Genomic DNA, 16,141 nt, shown 5'->3' with positions numbered 1-16,141 from the left:
TTGCAGTGACCCTCACTGACCCCACTGACTTGCGGTGACCCTCACCAGCACAAGTGTCTTGCGGTGACCCTCACCAGCACAAGTGTCTTGCAGTGACCCTAGCTTGGCCCAATTATCTTGTGGTAATCCTCACTGGACCAAGTGTCATCCAGGTGACCTTCAACTGCCTCAGTGTTTCCAGTGTTTTGCAGTGACCCTTGCCGGCCCCACTGTTTTGCAGTGATCCTTTTTTGGCTCTAATGTCTTTTGGTGACCCGCACCAGCCCGTGTTTTGCTTTAACCCTTGCCAGCCCTACTGTTTTGCGGTGATCCTTAATTGGCCCTAATTTCTTGCAGTGACCCTGACCAACACCTGTGTTTTGCAGTGACTCTTGCCTGCCCCATTGTTTTACAGTGACCCTTACTTGGCCCCAATATCTTGTGGTGACCCTCACCAGCCCCAGTGTCTTGCAGTGACCCTCACCAACCCCAGGGTTTTACGAGGCTTTCACCAATGCTCTTGTCTTGTGGTAACCCTCACTGCCCCATTGCCTTCTGGGTGACCCTCATTAGTTCCATTGTCTTCCAGTGACCCTCACAAGCCTCATTATCTTGCAGTGACTGGCCCCAGTGTTTTGTAGTAACCTTAATTGAGCCCCAGTGTCTTCTAGTGACCCTCACCAACCCTACTGTATTGCGGTGACCCTCACTGACCCAGTGTCTTCTGTTGGCCAAATCCGGCCACACTTTCTTCTGGTGGCCCTCACTGGCCGCAGTCTCTTCTCATAATCCTCACCAACACCACTGTCTTCTGGTGACCCTCACCGACCTCAGTGTTTTCCGGTGACCCTCACCGACCCCACTGTCTTCCAGTGACCCTCACCACCCCCAGTCTCTTCTGTTGGCCCAAACCGACCACACTGTCTTCCGGTGACCCTCACTGACCCCACTGTCTTCCAGTGACCCTCAGTGTTTTGTGGTGACCCTCACAAGCTATAGTGTCCTTTACTCTCTTATATCTGGGTCTCTAGAGGCTTTTTCCACTCTCTGTGTCACTGATATGTGGTGAAGGAATGAAAAAGAAATAAATTAAACATTTAACACGTTGTTCACTTACATTCATGACCCATGTAAATTTAATATTAACTTATTCTTATCTAGTCTTATTTATACCAATTTCTTAACATCCTATGAACACATGCACAAGACAACCAGATCAATGTCTTTCTCTCCCTTTTTCATAAAAGTCTACTGTGATCCTACTGTGTACCTGTAAGTGCATGAGCACAATTTTCTCCAAAAACCTCTTAATCGTTTTCTCAATCGCCCAAGTCGTCCAATTTTGGGAACCTTTAATCTGGAACATACATACACAAAATAAGCATGAATGTTGACTGACAAGCACGCTACAATTAATTAATTATAATAAACCTATAATGACCACCATCCTGAGTGTCTGCACATGTGTGTGTGTGTGCATGTGTGTGTGTGTGTGTGTGTGTGTGTATGTGTGATTTCAGCATATATATACCTTATTTCTTTGAGTGGCATTTGTTGGACACACTCTTCATTAGTCCAGTCCATTTCCTCCTCAAACACACAAACACATTTCTAAACATTTTCAATCTCACAGATATATAAAAAAAATAAAGAATTTTCTGTTATTTTAACTCTTTTATACTATCAATGACTAATAGTTAAAATATCCTTATTTAATTAATCAAACCAATCACACAAAGATGCAACCATCATTTGAAACAAATATATAATGCAGTATAAGCTCACTGCTGTGTTGCTGGTGGATGCATGAGGGTACATGTTTGGCAGCAGGTGGATCAGGTTGTCCAGCAGGTGCTCAATCAAAGCATTACACTGCCCCTGTTCTTCAACCATGGTGGGGCCCAAAGGAAAACTGCACATGGAAATAACAAACACGTCACCTTACTAAATACACCACACACCCCATCTTTGTTTTATGACTGACAGCTCCATCAGACAGGTCTCTGTGTCTTATAATATCCTGAAAACTTGTGTGTGTTCTAGACATCTCAGTCCTTAAGTTATTTGGTAATGTGTTCAGAAAAACTTAATCTGCTGAATACACACATACAAAGACTTACTGAAAAATGCTGGGTCCAAAAACTACTGACAAGTTTTCAGATGTCATAAGATTTAGATGACTCTCAGCAGCAACACGGGACAGGAAGAACATTAGGTAGCAGAGGACATTAAAATGTTCCTCTGGAAGACTGTTCAGCACGGTCCTCACAGCCTGATTCAGTTCTTCCTTTTGTGAATCTGCAAGATACAAGAATTCAGTAAGACTGAGTCGGATCTTTTAAATCTCTTTTGTTGTGCAGCAAGATCAAAAATGTTAACTCATCACCACCTCAACTTCTCTTACCCTTGAACACCTTCAGCAGCTGTGTTCTGTGTGGCTCTGGAATAAGTCCTCCAGGCAATTCCCTGAGGAAAGCTTTCAATAAGGAGGCCAAAGAAAGAATATCCCAAGGGTCAAACTCTGGAAAGCCTCCTTCATCAAAACTTTTCCTCAGTTCCTTGCAGCGTTTCACTGAACCACAGGTTCTGAACAGGCCAATCTCACTGAGACCTTAACACAAACACACATTTTGCAAATACACATAAACCCTACATACAAGTGACAAACACTGAGAAACACTATCAAACACTCACCATGCTTCTCCACAAACTCCACTATGTGTGTGAGCACCAGAGGAAGACCCTGCCTCATCTGTCCGCTCTTCCTCAGTCTGATGAGGGGCACACTGAACACGGCTCTTGGTGTTTCCACCTGCACAAGCCGAAGGTTCAGTGAAGAAGAAAAAAAAAAAAACTCAGGAACCTGCTTTACCCTGCTTAGAATTGTACTGCACAAGCACACAATGCAGAAGAAGGGTTTTTATTTCTAACAGGTATACATTTCAATATCCAAGAGTGTATAGACCAGAAACATATTTATTATAATATTTCTACACGTTTACTAATACAAGTTTACAATTCGCAATTTGAAAATTAAAGCAAATATGATAACATATTTTGAAATGTTCTGAAACTTTATGAAGCTCTTTATTAGGCACTTATTGTTAGTAATCTGCTGTGTATATATCGAATACTTACACACACTGATAAAACACCAATCGCTCCCATTTCCGTGAAAGGATCGGGTTTTTTTTTCATCAGCAGAGCTATCAACCAATCCGAGGAGAGTCCGAAGCCGTGGGTCAAAAACAGAAAAGGGTCAAAACCGGGAGTCCAAACAGAGTCAAAATCGAGCGTCAAAAACAGAAGGGAGTCAAAAACCGATTGTCAAAATACGAAGCGAATCCAAAGCCGATAGTCAAAGTCCAAAAACAAGTCAAAAACCAAAAATAGCCGAAAAGATCATTGTAAAAACTCGCTAAACGCATAAAACCACCAACCGCACAAATCGCCAAAACTCCCAACAGAGAATTCTACTAAAGAATGTTCAGACACTTGCACTGCTCACGTCATAATTGCGCTCTGCTGATGATGGAGAATATTCTTAATGTAGTCTGTGTTTAATTTACATTACTAATTGTGCATACATTAACATTTCAGACATTAAAATCAAATAAATATTAAAGCACATTTTATAATACTGATATGCAAATAAATACGTGTCAACAGTGAATACCGCTACATATTGAATTTTATTAATCGACTAAAATATACATTTGCCAATAAATGTTAATTAACTTCAGTGAAGAATTTATTATAGGTCACTTTAATTATAGGTCAACATTAATACACAAACATCTGCGTAAACAATATGTACAAACGTTAATTTTAATACAGATTTTACAAGACACAAAGGCAAAACAAGAGAAATAAAACTATAATGGTAACACTTTACACTAAGGTTCTATTCGTTCACACTGGTTAACTATAGTTCACAAACGAGCAACAACAACAATAAAAGTTAATTTTAGCATTTACTCATTCATTATTAAAATCAAGATGTCTGTGAACTAACAATGAACAATTGTATTTTTATTCACTAAGGTTAGCGGAGATCAATAAATATACTGTACCTAATGCATTGCTAATGCATTAGCTGATGTTAACTAATGAGACCTTACTGTAAAGTGCTACAAACTTAAAAAAAAAAGAAAAGAAAAAAACGATTGATTACCAGAGGCCTGTACTACAAAACTATTTAAAGAAATTCAATACAGGATTGGTTTCATCATTGTTCATTATATAAAAAAAAAAAAAAAGAAAAAAGAACATGAAGATTGTAAACACTAACACAGCATAAGAAATCGTGATGAACACAGAATGAGAGATACAGGATGAGTGACTTCATTGCACGTCTGAGACAGGCCGATTGGTCAAATACATGTTTGTGACCTGTGATTGAGACTAACTTGCACTGGAGTAGGTTGTGCAGTGTTTCCTACTATTTCAATGAACACCCATCCACCTTTGTAGGACTTAATTCTAACTGGTTAAACTTTCTTTGTGGTACAGGTCTCATCATCTGTGCTTAATAATCCTAAAATTGTCTAGATAGTTGGTTGATAAAATGACAACATTCCTAATAAATTAACAAATTAATGAGAAAACAATACATGATGTTTCAGTTTGAAGTACAAAGCAGATACAGACCCTACACATGAAGGGACTTATTTACGTACATGCTGCAAATAAACTGTTACAGGTGAATCTGAGGAACCTCTGCCATTAAATAAATTTTGTACTTATTTAATGCTGCATGTTTCTGATGTGAAGTTGAGCTTGAAGAGGACAGTCTGAGGTGTGGTGACATCAGCAACAGCTAACTCCTGTCCATCAGCCAATCCCAGCTCTTCAACAAACACACAAATCATATTATTTAAAAATCATGACATTTATAAAGAGGATAATGCTGTCAACATCTTGACCATTTGGGAATTCAATTTAAACTGTGCTTTTGTGTTTCTCACGACTGGAAAACATCTCACCTTTCAAAGTTTTGCAGAGATTGGGTCTTGTTCTTTCTTCAATTGAGGCAATGCTCTGAAGGACACAAATAAAACCTTATTATTTAAGGAGTGCAAAAAATTCAATAAACAGGACTATATTCAGAATCTTAGCATATTAATACTGTCCCTGCAGGGGACAATTACCTGCAGGTAGAGTGTTTTATTTTTGCCTTCAAGTGTTGCAGTGATAGCTGGGGACTTCATTTGACTAAAAACAATTTAAAAATCAAGTAGATCAGTATTTATGAATCCTTTGCAGTGAGAGAGAGTTAATGGGAATGGTGTACTTACAGAGAAGCATTCTCAGTCAAATACTCCAGCACCTCCTGCAGTTTTGCAGATGGTGGGAACTGTAGTTTTTGAGGAACCTGACTACATGCTGTACAGTTGTCCTGTCAATTATAACAGACAACAGCTGGGATCATTTCACATCTTTTACTTTCAAAAAGCTGAATCTTTGTAAAGAGACTTTACAGATAAAAGATTAAAAATGTCATCGTTACCTTTCGCTCGGCTTCAAAAGTATAAGTATACAATCCATCCACATCATTAAAAACCAGATAATTATTCAATGGGAGATATGCGCTGAAAGAAGTAAAAAAAGAAAAGAAAAAGTAAATATACATTTTGCATATTTTAGGTTAAATGTTTGATTAATGTGGCTTGGTTCATAAAATCTAAACACAAAACTTTTAAACAATAAATTTACTAGCCATGAAACAAACTTGAAATGTCAAAATGTCAGAGATGGAATCAAAACATATAGATTATTCACCTTGTAGCAATTTTAAAAACTTCTGTGGCGCAAGCAGCTGAAAACAGGGAAAGAATTAAAACTTCATAAATTAAGAATTTAAAAAAAAACTAAGGGAGGAAATTAGTTGTTTCCTCTCAGGTTCGATCCATACCAGCGATGACTGCATTTGTGGATGCAACAGCAGGGATGATTCGTTTAACCACACCTGAAAGAAAAGCATGAACATCTTAGAACTACAGTCTATAAGAAAGCACTCTTGAATTTTCTCAGATACATCAGTCCAGCCGGCTTTACCTTGAGTGAGTCTGTAGGTGACACCAGTGATATTATACTCAGTTGCTCTCTTTAAAGACTCCTGGAACACCCACTGAACGTGCTCTGGGTTATCACCATCCAGACCAACAGCATCTGCAAACACACAACAATCACACGGCAACGTAGAGCCATTTAATGCATCTGCAAAAATTACAGAATATAATATAAACCCCTAAAAAAGAAAAATATATAAATATATATAAATATATTATTATTATATTAAACACCTCCAAAGGGTTTGTCTTTGGGCCACTGCAGCACTCTCACGTACTCTATACAGTGCTCTGGTAGCCGTGGCATTGAAGCAATAGTGCACATTGGGAAAGTGATCTGAAGAGAACAGACAAAAGCAGAGAGTCACTTCATCTCAGCAATACGAGTGATGTACAATTGTATGGTCACAGAAAACCCTTCATTTACAGTGATGAATGGAATTAACAGTGTGTGAGGGTGAGACTACAGTACTTGTGGTGGGTAAAGCTCCAGTGTGCAGTCTATACAGGCTGTCATTCCCGGCAGGATGACTCTTGCATTCCCTTTAAAGCCCTCTGTCCCTCCATCTATCAGAGGAATGATAGAGCTTGGATCCAAAACTTCATCTTCATAAGTGAGCAGGGACAACTGAAGAGAAACCACAACAACTACAGTTAAATCAAAACATGTCTGTCAGGGCTTATAGCAACTGTGGCAGACCATATAATGGTTACTACAATACTGCATATTCCTTTTTAAAACCACAGACTAGTCAGCTAGGAGCCAAGGAGACAGAACTATTTGCACTGTTTTTATCAGTGGGACAATATTTATACAATACTATAACCTAGAAATAATTTAACGGGGTCTCTTGCAAGTCGCAGCGGCACGAATTATGTCCCCAGCTACATCTGATTAAAATATTATGATAAATGAAAGAATGAAAAGACCGAGCTGAAGGTGGAGCGATTCGACCAATCAGATGAAAGCAGTGTTTCAGCTCCGCCCACAATTGCGAATGAAATATTGAAGCCACAAATCGAAATGATCAAAACGTACACGGACCATCTGTCTTGTCCATGTTCTCTCACTTGAATCCTCGAGTCTTGAGTCTCTTGACCTTCTGCAAGCCCCGCCTTGTTCACGCAGTGATTGACATGGCGGGAGGGGGCGGACACGTGATCGGCTCTGAATACATTTTCAATGTGCACATTGAATTTTGCTACATTCATTGCAGGACATTGAATGAAAATGCAATCGTAAGTGTCTTGACTGTGAGTGTTAATGCAATTAAGAAAAATAGCATTTGAATGATAGTTTTGCCACAGTTTTTGCTTGAACATTTTATACATATCTAATCATTTCTGTAATACATTTTCATTTTAATTTTGCAACTTATAAAGCGTTAAAATTAGTATTCATTTTACATATTAAAACTAGTGTGTGAAATGGCAAATGAAAATTGTGTAATTTAATTTTCATTTTCATTTTGCACCAAATGTTGCACAAATGTATTGGAAAATGTAAATGTAAATACAGAAATGCATTGCCATTTTACATATTGCATTGTCATTTTGCATATTACATTCCAAATTGAATATTGCTAGCCATTTGCTTCCATACTATTGCGCGCTCAAGTTCGTTATTTCAAATGTAGGCGAGCGGTATGCGCGCTCATAATGGAAGCGACGCGGTCGCGAGGCGCACGCGGTGCGACGAGCTCGTTTTTATTCCAGGCGCGTCCGCACGGCATTGCGTTAAAAACATCTCAACTTTTCAGAATGCCGCAACACAGGTCATGTAGCTTCCTCACCTTTTCCGTAACAACGTTGAAAGCTCAACCAAGATGATCGGAACAGCTGATAGCTGTATGTGGATTTTTAAATTAATTTAGTAGCAGAGCTACTGCAAACAGTTTTAGTGCTGCAAATCCATTTATCCATTGCTGAAATTTCCGTGTCTTCATGGAGAGAGCAGGTCAAGGTTGCTTAGCAACGGCAGACTCCTAAGGAGCGCAAGTTCCCGAAGGCTTTGGGGAAAAAAATCAGAAAGCGGTGTGCCTAGCGTTTTCCATGCATTTTTAGACGCAATATGTGAACGGCCCCTTACAGTATGAAAACTCCCGCTTAATACAAAGAGTGACGATGGCGGAGACGGCAAAACGTTCCAAAGTGTGGTTATACTTCACTAGAGTTGATGCAGACAACGCTGGTTGTCATAAGTGCAACAAAAATTTTGCATGTAAGGGCGGAAACACAAGCAATCTGTCAAAGCATCTTTCAAAAGTGCATTATGTGCAGACAGAGAAATGCAAAGTTTTCGACTGCCTAACACAATACAAAGTAACACAACACAAAGTACCGATAAGAATACTGTTAAAGTACCGGACCGTTAAGCAGTATCGGTAAGAGTAGTAATACCGTTAAAACCTTAACGATACCCATCCCTACTCTTAATACACAAATTAAGAATTTAAGATATTTTACATAAAAACTAAATAAAATAAAATAAAATTCAGAGTAAAAATAAAAATACAATATCTGTAAATACAAATATTACAGATGAAGAAATAAAATGACTGCGTGGATTGTCCGTCAATGGTTAGAAAGGGGGCAGTGTAGTTTTAAAGTGCTGGTAGTTTTAATGCATTATTTAGCATATATTTGTTTGGCTTTTGATTAATTCCAAATTAGATTTCAAAGTTGAATGCATGATGTATAAGAACTGACCAGCATCCCATTGATCCAGCGCCGGGCAATGATTGAGTCCAGCCCACAAACAATAATATGAAACTCTACAGGGCAAATAAGAAATATTCAAAGATCAGATCATAGACTCTATAAATACTTCACAGAGATGGTTTCAGATACGATGAAAGAATCTACACTCACGTCTATAAAACGAAGCATCAAAATCCTGAATTTTTTTAAAATGTCTGAAATCAAATTAAGAAAATACAATATTTGTTTCATTCACAGAGATGTTAAGCATGTGTTTTCAGCACGTCAGTAAGTGTAAAGTCATAGTCACAGCATTATTTTAAAGGATACGGTACAACATTACAACCAGGAACACGCTGGTTTATAAACTCAGCTGCCACATCTGCTTTAGATCGTCCAACATCTTTGGACCTTAAAGACAAAATGAAATAATGTAGGTGCCGACAAAACGAGGATATCGGTTTTAAAATGCACACATTCATACCTAAAGAGGAACTGTCTGTTGAGGTTGGAGACATCAATGATGTCCATATCCACAACATGAATATGACGAAAACCTGACAGAGCCTTAAAAAGTATTATCAACAAGTTTTCAACAAGTTAAAAAATCAGGGACTGGATTGAAAAATTATATAGAGACCTTACCAGGTTTTTCAGTAGTTCACAGCCAAGACCCCCAGCTCCAATGACCAGGATTTTGCATGTTTCCAACAGAAACTGTAATGTCTTTTAAAATTACGAAATATGTTAAAAATAAAAAAATATATATAAATATATAAAAATATACTAACTTAATAATATAAAAAGTACTAAAAAGCAAGCAAAATTGTCCAATTGTTTTCTGACCTCCTCACTAGGTTCAAAGTCTGGGTGTGTGAAGGGGCCAGTTCTCTCCAGGAACTTCTGCACATGACTCCAGCGACCATCCCAGTCACCGACACTACAACCTTCAACTGCCATGCTAGCAAAAAACAAAATAAAAAAAATACCAAAATATACTTAAGATACATGCAGCAACCACCAGAATTAAAAAAATAATAATTACCTACACTAAACAACCCATAATAAAGAAACATAATATATATGGCTCTGATTTCTCAATGAAATGTTTGATACATAACATTTGACTCAAATTGTTTTAACTGTGAAGCAGTTGTTTCAAAATGCTGAGGTTTATAGTTTCTATGTCAATGAGCTATTAAAGGCCGTGTTGCAGGGTTAATTTTTTAACGAATTTGTGCAATTTGCTTGTTGGTAATAAACATTTAAACTGTTATCCATTGTATTTTATGTTGTTGGGTATCACAAAACGGAATATAATAAGAAAAAGTAGGTACTATCTTACAGCGGTCTCCTTTCCCCCACAATGCATTGCATCACGTCACATTGGGGAGAGAATTTACCAAAGCCCGCCTTGAGAGCATTGAGAGTGACTAGAGAGAGACGAGTAGTAGACGAGAGTATTCAGATAGCGCAGATTATAGATAAATACATAGATATAGATAGATAGACTACATATATAGATAGATAGACAGACAGACAGATAGACAGATATCGACCAACAGCGACCCAAACGCACTCACTTCCCTACAGCACAAGCTTTCCAACGCAGTTTCCATGGACCTGCCAAACACAGCGACAGACACGCGGCTACGTTTGCAACAACATTTTCACCGGAGGAAGAGATAAACGCATAAAAACGCCCATATAGCTAGCATGGTGCCTTCTATTTCTAGATGACAAAGACAACGTTTACCGGTTCTACGACACTATGACAAAGGTTACCGGTACTTATCTGAACTAATGTCATGATCACTGCCACTAGATATAAAGAAAACGTCTCCGGTTACTATCGTAACCTCGGTTCCCTGAGAGGCGGGATCGAGACATTACGTCAGCTAAGACGTATATGGCAACTCCTCCGTTCTCCACTTTCGCTGAAATCTTATTGGCTAATGCCAGCTGGCCAATTGACGCAAAGCATGCAAATACGGACAGGTCAGCGGGCAGTATAAAATGCATGGGCGCGAAAATTACGTCAGAATCATGACTGAACGCTAGCACAGCTGATCAAACAGCGAACACGGCGGCTAACGTAATGTCTCGTTCCCGCCTCTCAGAGAACCGAGGTTACGATAGTGACCGGAGACGTTCCCTTTTGAGGCGGTAACTCAACATTACGTCAGCTAAGACGTATATGGGAACTGTATAAAATCCCGCCGTGAGAGCAGTTAAGATAAGCCCTGAACGGAGTCGATCACCCCCACACATAAGCAGGACAGTTCTAGCCAATGACCGTGTCGCTAAGAGTGCTTGCATCTGATAGGCGGAACTAGACCAATGAGACATCTGCTCCGACCCTAACAAAATTTACATAACTTGAAGCAATAAATCGAAGTCTGCACTAACCAGGGCAGACACAACGCAATAAGCACACAAGCATGAAACTTAAACAGAGTCGACGGCGTTTGCGGTGACTACTGCATAAACCATATAAACCATAACACAGAGTTAGCAACCATGGTAACTACTGTATAGCTGGTTATAACAGAATGAATAAAACTTAACTCACCGAAAGTACATGTGACGCTACAGGGGGTACATCCAGCTTGTAAACCCTGGTGATTGTGTTCTGGGAAGACCAGCCAGCAGCAAAACATAAATACTGGACAGACATACCTCTAGACCAGGCCCATCAGGAAGCATTTATATTGTCCTCGCAGAATGAGGTCTGATGTTGAGGGGATAATCCTTCCCCTGGCATTCGATAGCATCCACGATCCAGTGAGAAAGTCTCTGTTTAGAAAAAGCACGTCCCTTATTACATCCACCAAGCACACGAACAGCTGGTCCGACTGACGAAAGGCGGCCGAGCGATCCATATACACCCGTAAAACCCTAACAGGGTCCCGGCGCTCTGAGCATCAGCGTCACGCAAGGCTGACGGCTCAACAGATAAGGCGGGCAGGGAAACAAAACGGTGTATTGAGTGACTTCGGAACGAAACCCGGTCTCGGCGGAAGAGTGATATTACAGTCTCCAGGTCCGAAACTGATGCAATATCGTTCACCAAAAACTCATGAAAGTCTCAAAGGCGAGAGCAAGAAGCAAAGCAGACTTCAGGGAAGCTCCTTAACCGCAATCGAAGCTAAGGGCTCGAACGGTAGTAAGAGATAGAGCCCTCAAAACTAGAGCTAAATCTCACGGCGGCACGGAGGGCGGCCATGAAGTACACAATTTCCTTGCTCAGAAAACTGATTACCAGAGCGTGCTTACCGATCGTTTGCCCGTCAACCGGGGAACGAAAAGCAGAAATAGCGGTCACATACACTCCCCACTTCTGCGCTTAGCAGCGACTGTTTGATGGTGCGCGCGTCTCTGTAAGTGTGTTCAGCACTCGTGAGTGCAGAGCGTTCCGCTTATTAGGGTCCCCGCAGCGGCCACACATGAAGGTTCCACAGCTCGGGGCTGGGGTGCCATATTGTGCTGTTCGCCTGAGACAGCAGGTCCTGCCTGAGGGGGATTCGCCATGGGGGAGCCATCACTTACTCTCTCAGGTCCGCGAACCAGGGCTGATTCGGCCAGTTCGGGGCCATGAGTATAACTGACACTCTCTCCTCCCTGATTTTGCACAACACAGGTAGAATCTTCACCGGAGGGAACGTGTAAGCCTGGCTTCCGGCCAACGCGATGTCAGAGCATCTCCCGGCAGGGGGGAGTGAGATAGCGAGAAGAACGACTTACAGTGTGTGTTCTCGCTCGTGGCAAACAAATCCACTTCCTCCCTCCCAAATCATTAGATCTGATCCTGGGTGAGGCCTCCATCTCCTTGAGGAATCCCGTTCCTCGAAAGCATGCTCACTCCACAGTTTAAAGTAACGGGGATGTGCGATGCTCTTATGGAGATTAATTGTCGAGATATCCAGATAATTCAACATGCGCATTCTACACGATCTGAGGGGAAATTTCGCTCTATCGCTCCCTCTCGAGCAGACTGAGAACTTCCTGTCGCAGAACAGGACGGTTTTGGGGCAAATTCAGTGACAGGACCATGCCATTGAAGCGGGGAGGTCTCCGTTTGAATTGGGAGAATATCCGTCGTGAATTATTCCCAGTATCCACGGTGAAACGCCCGGGATAGCCCTCCTACCGTCCATGAAATGACACCGCGGACGTGTTAGGTCTACAGCCACTGATGACTTATTATGACCAGGGCCCCGCCCCCGCGGGGCTAGAAGCACTGGTGGGAGGGCGGTTCGCGTCGGCTATATAATGGTGTGACACACTTGCGCCCTCGGGAGGCCATTATAATCATGGGTTGTGGCTCTGTGCTGTTTGAGACAGGGCGAGTGACACAGTGTTGGTTGCAAGAATTTGGATACATGCTTCGATAGTAAAAAATGTTTTCACACAAACATCATTTAAACGCATATAGCAATTATTGTGGAACTCACACAAACAGCATTTAAACAGACATAGCAATTGTCGCCCAAAGGAACATGGGGGACATGATGCATCTGAACAGGGAGAGTGGACACCGTGTTTATGTGGTGTTGGCACTCTCGCGCGTTCGCGAGGCCATTATAATCATGGGTTGTGGCTCAGCGCTGCTATGAGACAGGGCGAGTGACACAGTGTTGAGTGTAAGAGAAATAAAAAGCTCTTTTGTTGATTGTTTACATGCTTCTATTGTGAAACTCACACAAACAGCATTTAAACACACATAGCAATCGTCACCCGAAGGAACATGGGGGACATGATGCATTTGAACATGGTGCTTGGGGGCGGGGCCTCCCGCGCACTCACTCTTTCACTTTATTGGTCACTCAGGGAGACGGCTCGGTGGCCAAGGATGGCGTGCTGGCTCTCTCGCGGCGCGGGGTCCACAACTGACCCTGACGTTTCCTCCCAGGCTCTTAGCACTGCTGGTTTTGGCTGAAACGAGCGTCCGGTTCAGAGCGGGGTGCCACTGGGACGTTTAGGAGATCCCTGATGACGTCAGCGCTATTGTGTTCGCGGGGCGGAAGCTATCGTCCACCACGTCGACGTCAAAGTCGTATTCGGGGACGGGCCCACCAGCGGCTTGCTGGCGGCAGTGGGCCTCATTCCCGCTGTTTTCCGAGCCACTCTGGCTCTGAGGGCGCACACTGGCAGCTCGGCACAGTGGGCGCACGTGTGGTCCGTGTGAGGCTCCCAGGCAGGTCACACAGAACTGGTGAAGGTCCGAATCTAGCATTAGCAGCCATCAGATGTGGAGAGGAAAAACAGGGTGAGTAGTCCTCTATTGCAACTTCCACGATGACTTAGATAAGACTTCTAGCGTGAAGAAAGAGATTCTGACGTAATTTTCGCGCCCATGCATTTTATACTGCCCGCTGACCTGTCAGTATTTGCATGCTTCGCGTCAATTGGCCAGCTGCCCCCAGCTGGCGTTAGCCAATAAGATTTCAGCGAAAGTGGAGATGGGAGGAGTTCCCATATACGTCTTAGCTGACGTAATGTTGAGTTACCGCCTCGAGAGGGAACGTTGATTTTTTTACTCGGTGCTACTCAATGACATTAAAAAAAAAAATATATATATATATATATATATATATATATGTGTGTGTGTGTGTGTGTGTATGTGTGTGTGTGTATGTGTGTGTCGTTATTGTGCACTGTTGCTCGTAGACTAGCTCCAGTGCTCATTGCTGCGATGCTAAATGATAGCAACTCACCAGGACACTTCACCAACTCTCCACTCATTCTCCTCGGACCATGCATTTAATTAGCCTGGACGCACATCAGTTCTTGACAATTCCTCATTTGCCCTCTCACGTCTGGCTGGTTCGAAATTACACAGCTGCGGGCCATCATACATGTTGGTTCTTGCCACCTCTTCCTCATCCCAGTCAGTCTCTATAATATTAGTTCTGATGCTGCGTTCCAGGCAGGTTTTTGAGCTCGTAATCACTATTTCATACCACGACTAACGACTTTGTACCGTTCCAGGCAAGATACGTCAAACTTTCTGAGCGCAAGGAATTGTAACTAGATTATTTATTTTATTGCAACGTTACATTGACCTAAAATCTTTTTTCAACGTGTACCACTTGCATAAACACTGCATCCGTAGGCAGTATTATCCGTAGGGGCTGTCATTGTTGTTTCGCGTGCTGTGTGACCTCGGAACTCGGAGTACATCGATCTAATATGAGACACGAGTTCACGGGTGAGAAGTCACGAGTTTGATTGCCGTTCCAGTGCACTTTCATGGGTTTAAGGTTGGAAAAACACGGGTTACGGGTTGCCTGGAACGTGGCATCATACTAGGCTGAGGCTACCTTTCCTCGACTTCTCCCCAACGTGACGTCATCCCCAAGTTGCATAAAAAAAAACGTTAATACCAAAAACTTAAAAAATAGGTCTTTAAGACCATTTTTGAGACATTTTAAAAATGATATACATATCTTAAGTGATTTATGTACCCATTACTCAAAAGTGGTGGTTAACCTGCAACGTGGCCTTTAAGTGCTGTCGATACAGTAATCTTACTTGAACCCCATGCAGCACAGTTAATACAAAACTGCAACTTACTAGAATAACACTTCACGTGGTTTAAGAGTTTTATATCGAAAAGAATGCAACAATAAAAAAAATCACAGCTAAAGCTCAGATACAATTAAATTGATAATAACATTTTTACTTGAACACAGACAAGACCTAATGAAGACCATTAGTGCACGACATACAGTAAGGTTACGTTTTATAAGATGCCTTGAAAGTTATTAAAAAAGCCTATCGGCATAACACTTCTATATTATGTGTGCTGCTAATATATTGCCCTTCGCAAATTCAAATCCGATTAATCCTTAGATTCTTGTTACTTTGTCCGCTTTGTTTACAAGTCAAATGCAGGATGAATTGTCACAGTCCCTATGCTAAGCAATCCTCAAACCTGCAGCCAGCTCTTAGCATTTCATCACTAACTTCTCAGTCAGCGCCGCTATTCTCCTTCTTTTCTTCTCCCTAAAAAGAAGAAACGATAGAAGGTTCAAACAAGCCTGCACACGACCACATATCCGTGTAATAACGTTGTAATACGTTTATCTGCGCTCATCGTTCATTCTGCGGCACTCACGTCTCTTCTCCATCCGCCATACTTTCAGCGTCCCATTCCTACCCATCCTGCTTTGCGGCGGCGAATCTGTCGGAGTTCACGTCCAAATCCTCGCCACTGGACTTGGAGGCCTGTAACCCACTTCAAACGCCATTTAATTTGACAGGAAGACTTTTTCTTTGCAGATTTAAGCATGTGATGGAGGGATGAAGCACAGCGCCAGTGTTTTTTTTTTTTACAGTTCGACATTAAATATCATGGTTATCTGAAAAAGGTATAAGGATATAAAATT

The 16,141-nt window shown here is 41.5% G+C and overlaps 2 protein-coding genes across 3 annotated transcripts; both read right to left on the bottom strand.

Annotated features, from left to right (window-relative positions):
* Window positions 1–60: 60 nt before the first annotated feature.
* LOC132118069 (protein FAM13A-like) lies at window positions 61–3,568 on the bottom strand. Its single transcript, XM_059527583.1, has 8 exons — window positions 3,118–3,568; window positions 2,674–2,791; window positions 2,384–2,590; window positions 2,100–2,277; window positions 1,765–1,891; window positions 1,511–1,569; window positions 1,250–1,336; window positions 61–1,034 (listed from the first exon to the last, which is right to left on the bottom strand). Exons 1-8 carry the CDS (start codon window positions 3,175–3,177, stop codon window positions 1,007–1,009), a joined length of 864 nt encoding a protein of 287 aa, XP_059383566.1. The 5' UTR covers window positions 3,178–3,568; the 3' UTR covers window positions 61–1,006.
* An 84-nt stretch (window positions 3,569–3,652) lies between these two features.
* Window positions 3,653–15,956, bottom strand: LOC132118067 (NEDD8-activating enzyme E1 catalytic subunit-like). Of its 2 annotated transcripts, none has more exons than XM_059527582.1 (19): window positions 15,871–15,956; window positions 15,688–15,758; window positions 9,597–9,711; window positions 9,396–9,476; window positions 9,235–9,317; window positions 9,081–9,161; window positions 8,922–8,965; window positions 8,760–8,824; window positions 6,523–6,678; window positions 6,285–6,387; window positions 6,037–6,150; window positions 5,894–5,947; window positions 5,761–5,797; window positions 5,489–5,570; window positions 5,277–5,377; window positions 5,130–5,193; window positions 4,965–5,019; window positions 4,167–4,828; window positions 3,653–4,116 (listed from the first exon to the last, which is right to left on the bottom strand). In XM_059527582.1, the coding sequence occupies exons 2-18, from the start codon at window positions 15,705–15,707 to the stop codon at window positions 4,722–4,724; spliced, it is 1,362 nt and encodes a 453-aa protein (XP_059383565.1). In that variant the 5' UTR covers window positions 15,708–15,758; window positions 15,871–15,956; the 3' UTR covers window positions 3,653–4,116; window positions 4,167–4,721. The 2 variants fall into 2 exon arrangements, with proteins under 2 accessions (XP_059383565.1, XP_059383564.1); XM_059527581.1 differs by having other exon boundaries at window positions 15,720–15,758; window positions 15,871–15,936.
* Window positions 15,957–16,141: the final 185 nt, after the last annotated feature.

This window comes from Carassius carassius, chromosome 37, assembly GCF_963082965.1.
Source record: "Carassius carassius chromosome 37, fCarCar2.1, whole genome shotgun sequence".
Lineage (NCBI taxonomy): Eukaryota > Metazoa > Chordata > Actinopteri > Cypriniformes > Cyprinidae > Carassius > Carassius carassius.
The sequence above is the reverse complement of the archived record's forward strand: the minus strand, read 5'-3'. Positions and strand labels throughout refer to the sequence as shown.

What these genes read in the sequence shown, in the direction of transcription:
- LOC132118069 (XM_059527583.1), bottom strand. Translation starts at nt 3,177, where the DNA reads ATGAAAAAAAAACCCGATCCTTTCACGGAAATGGGAGCGATTGGTGTT. An exon ending in GCTGCTGAAGGTGTTCAAGG is followed by an intron (nt 2,278 to 2,383) that starts GTAAGAGAAGTT and finishes TGTATCTTGCAG; the next exon opens with ATTCACAAAAGGAAGAACTG. An exon ending in TTGTGCTCATGCACTTACAG is followed by an intron (nt 1,035 to 1,249) that starts GTACACAGTAGG and finishes ACCACATATCAG; the next exon opens with TGACACAGAGAGTGGAAAAA.
- LOC132118067 (XM_059527581.1), bottom strand. Translation starts at nt 15,890, where the DNA reads ATGGCGGATGGAGAAGAGAC. An exon ending in ATAGCGGCGCTGACTGAGAA is followed by an intron (nt 9,712 to 15,719) that starts GTTAGTGATGAA and finishes GTTTTTTGCTAG; the next exon opens with CATGGCAGTTGAAGGTTGTA. An exon ending in TCTCTGCAAAACTTTGAAAG is followed by an intron (nt 4,829 to 4,964) that starts GTGAGATGTTTT and finishes TGTTTGTTGAAG; the next exon opens with AGCTGGGATTGGCTGATGGA.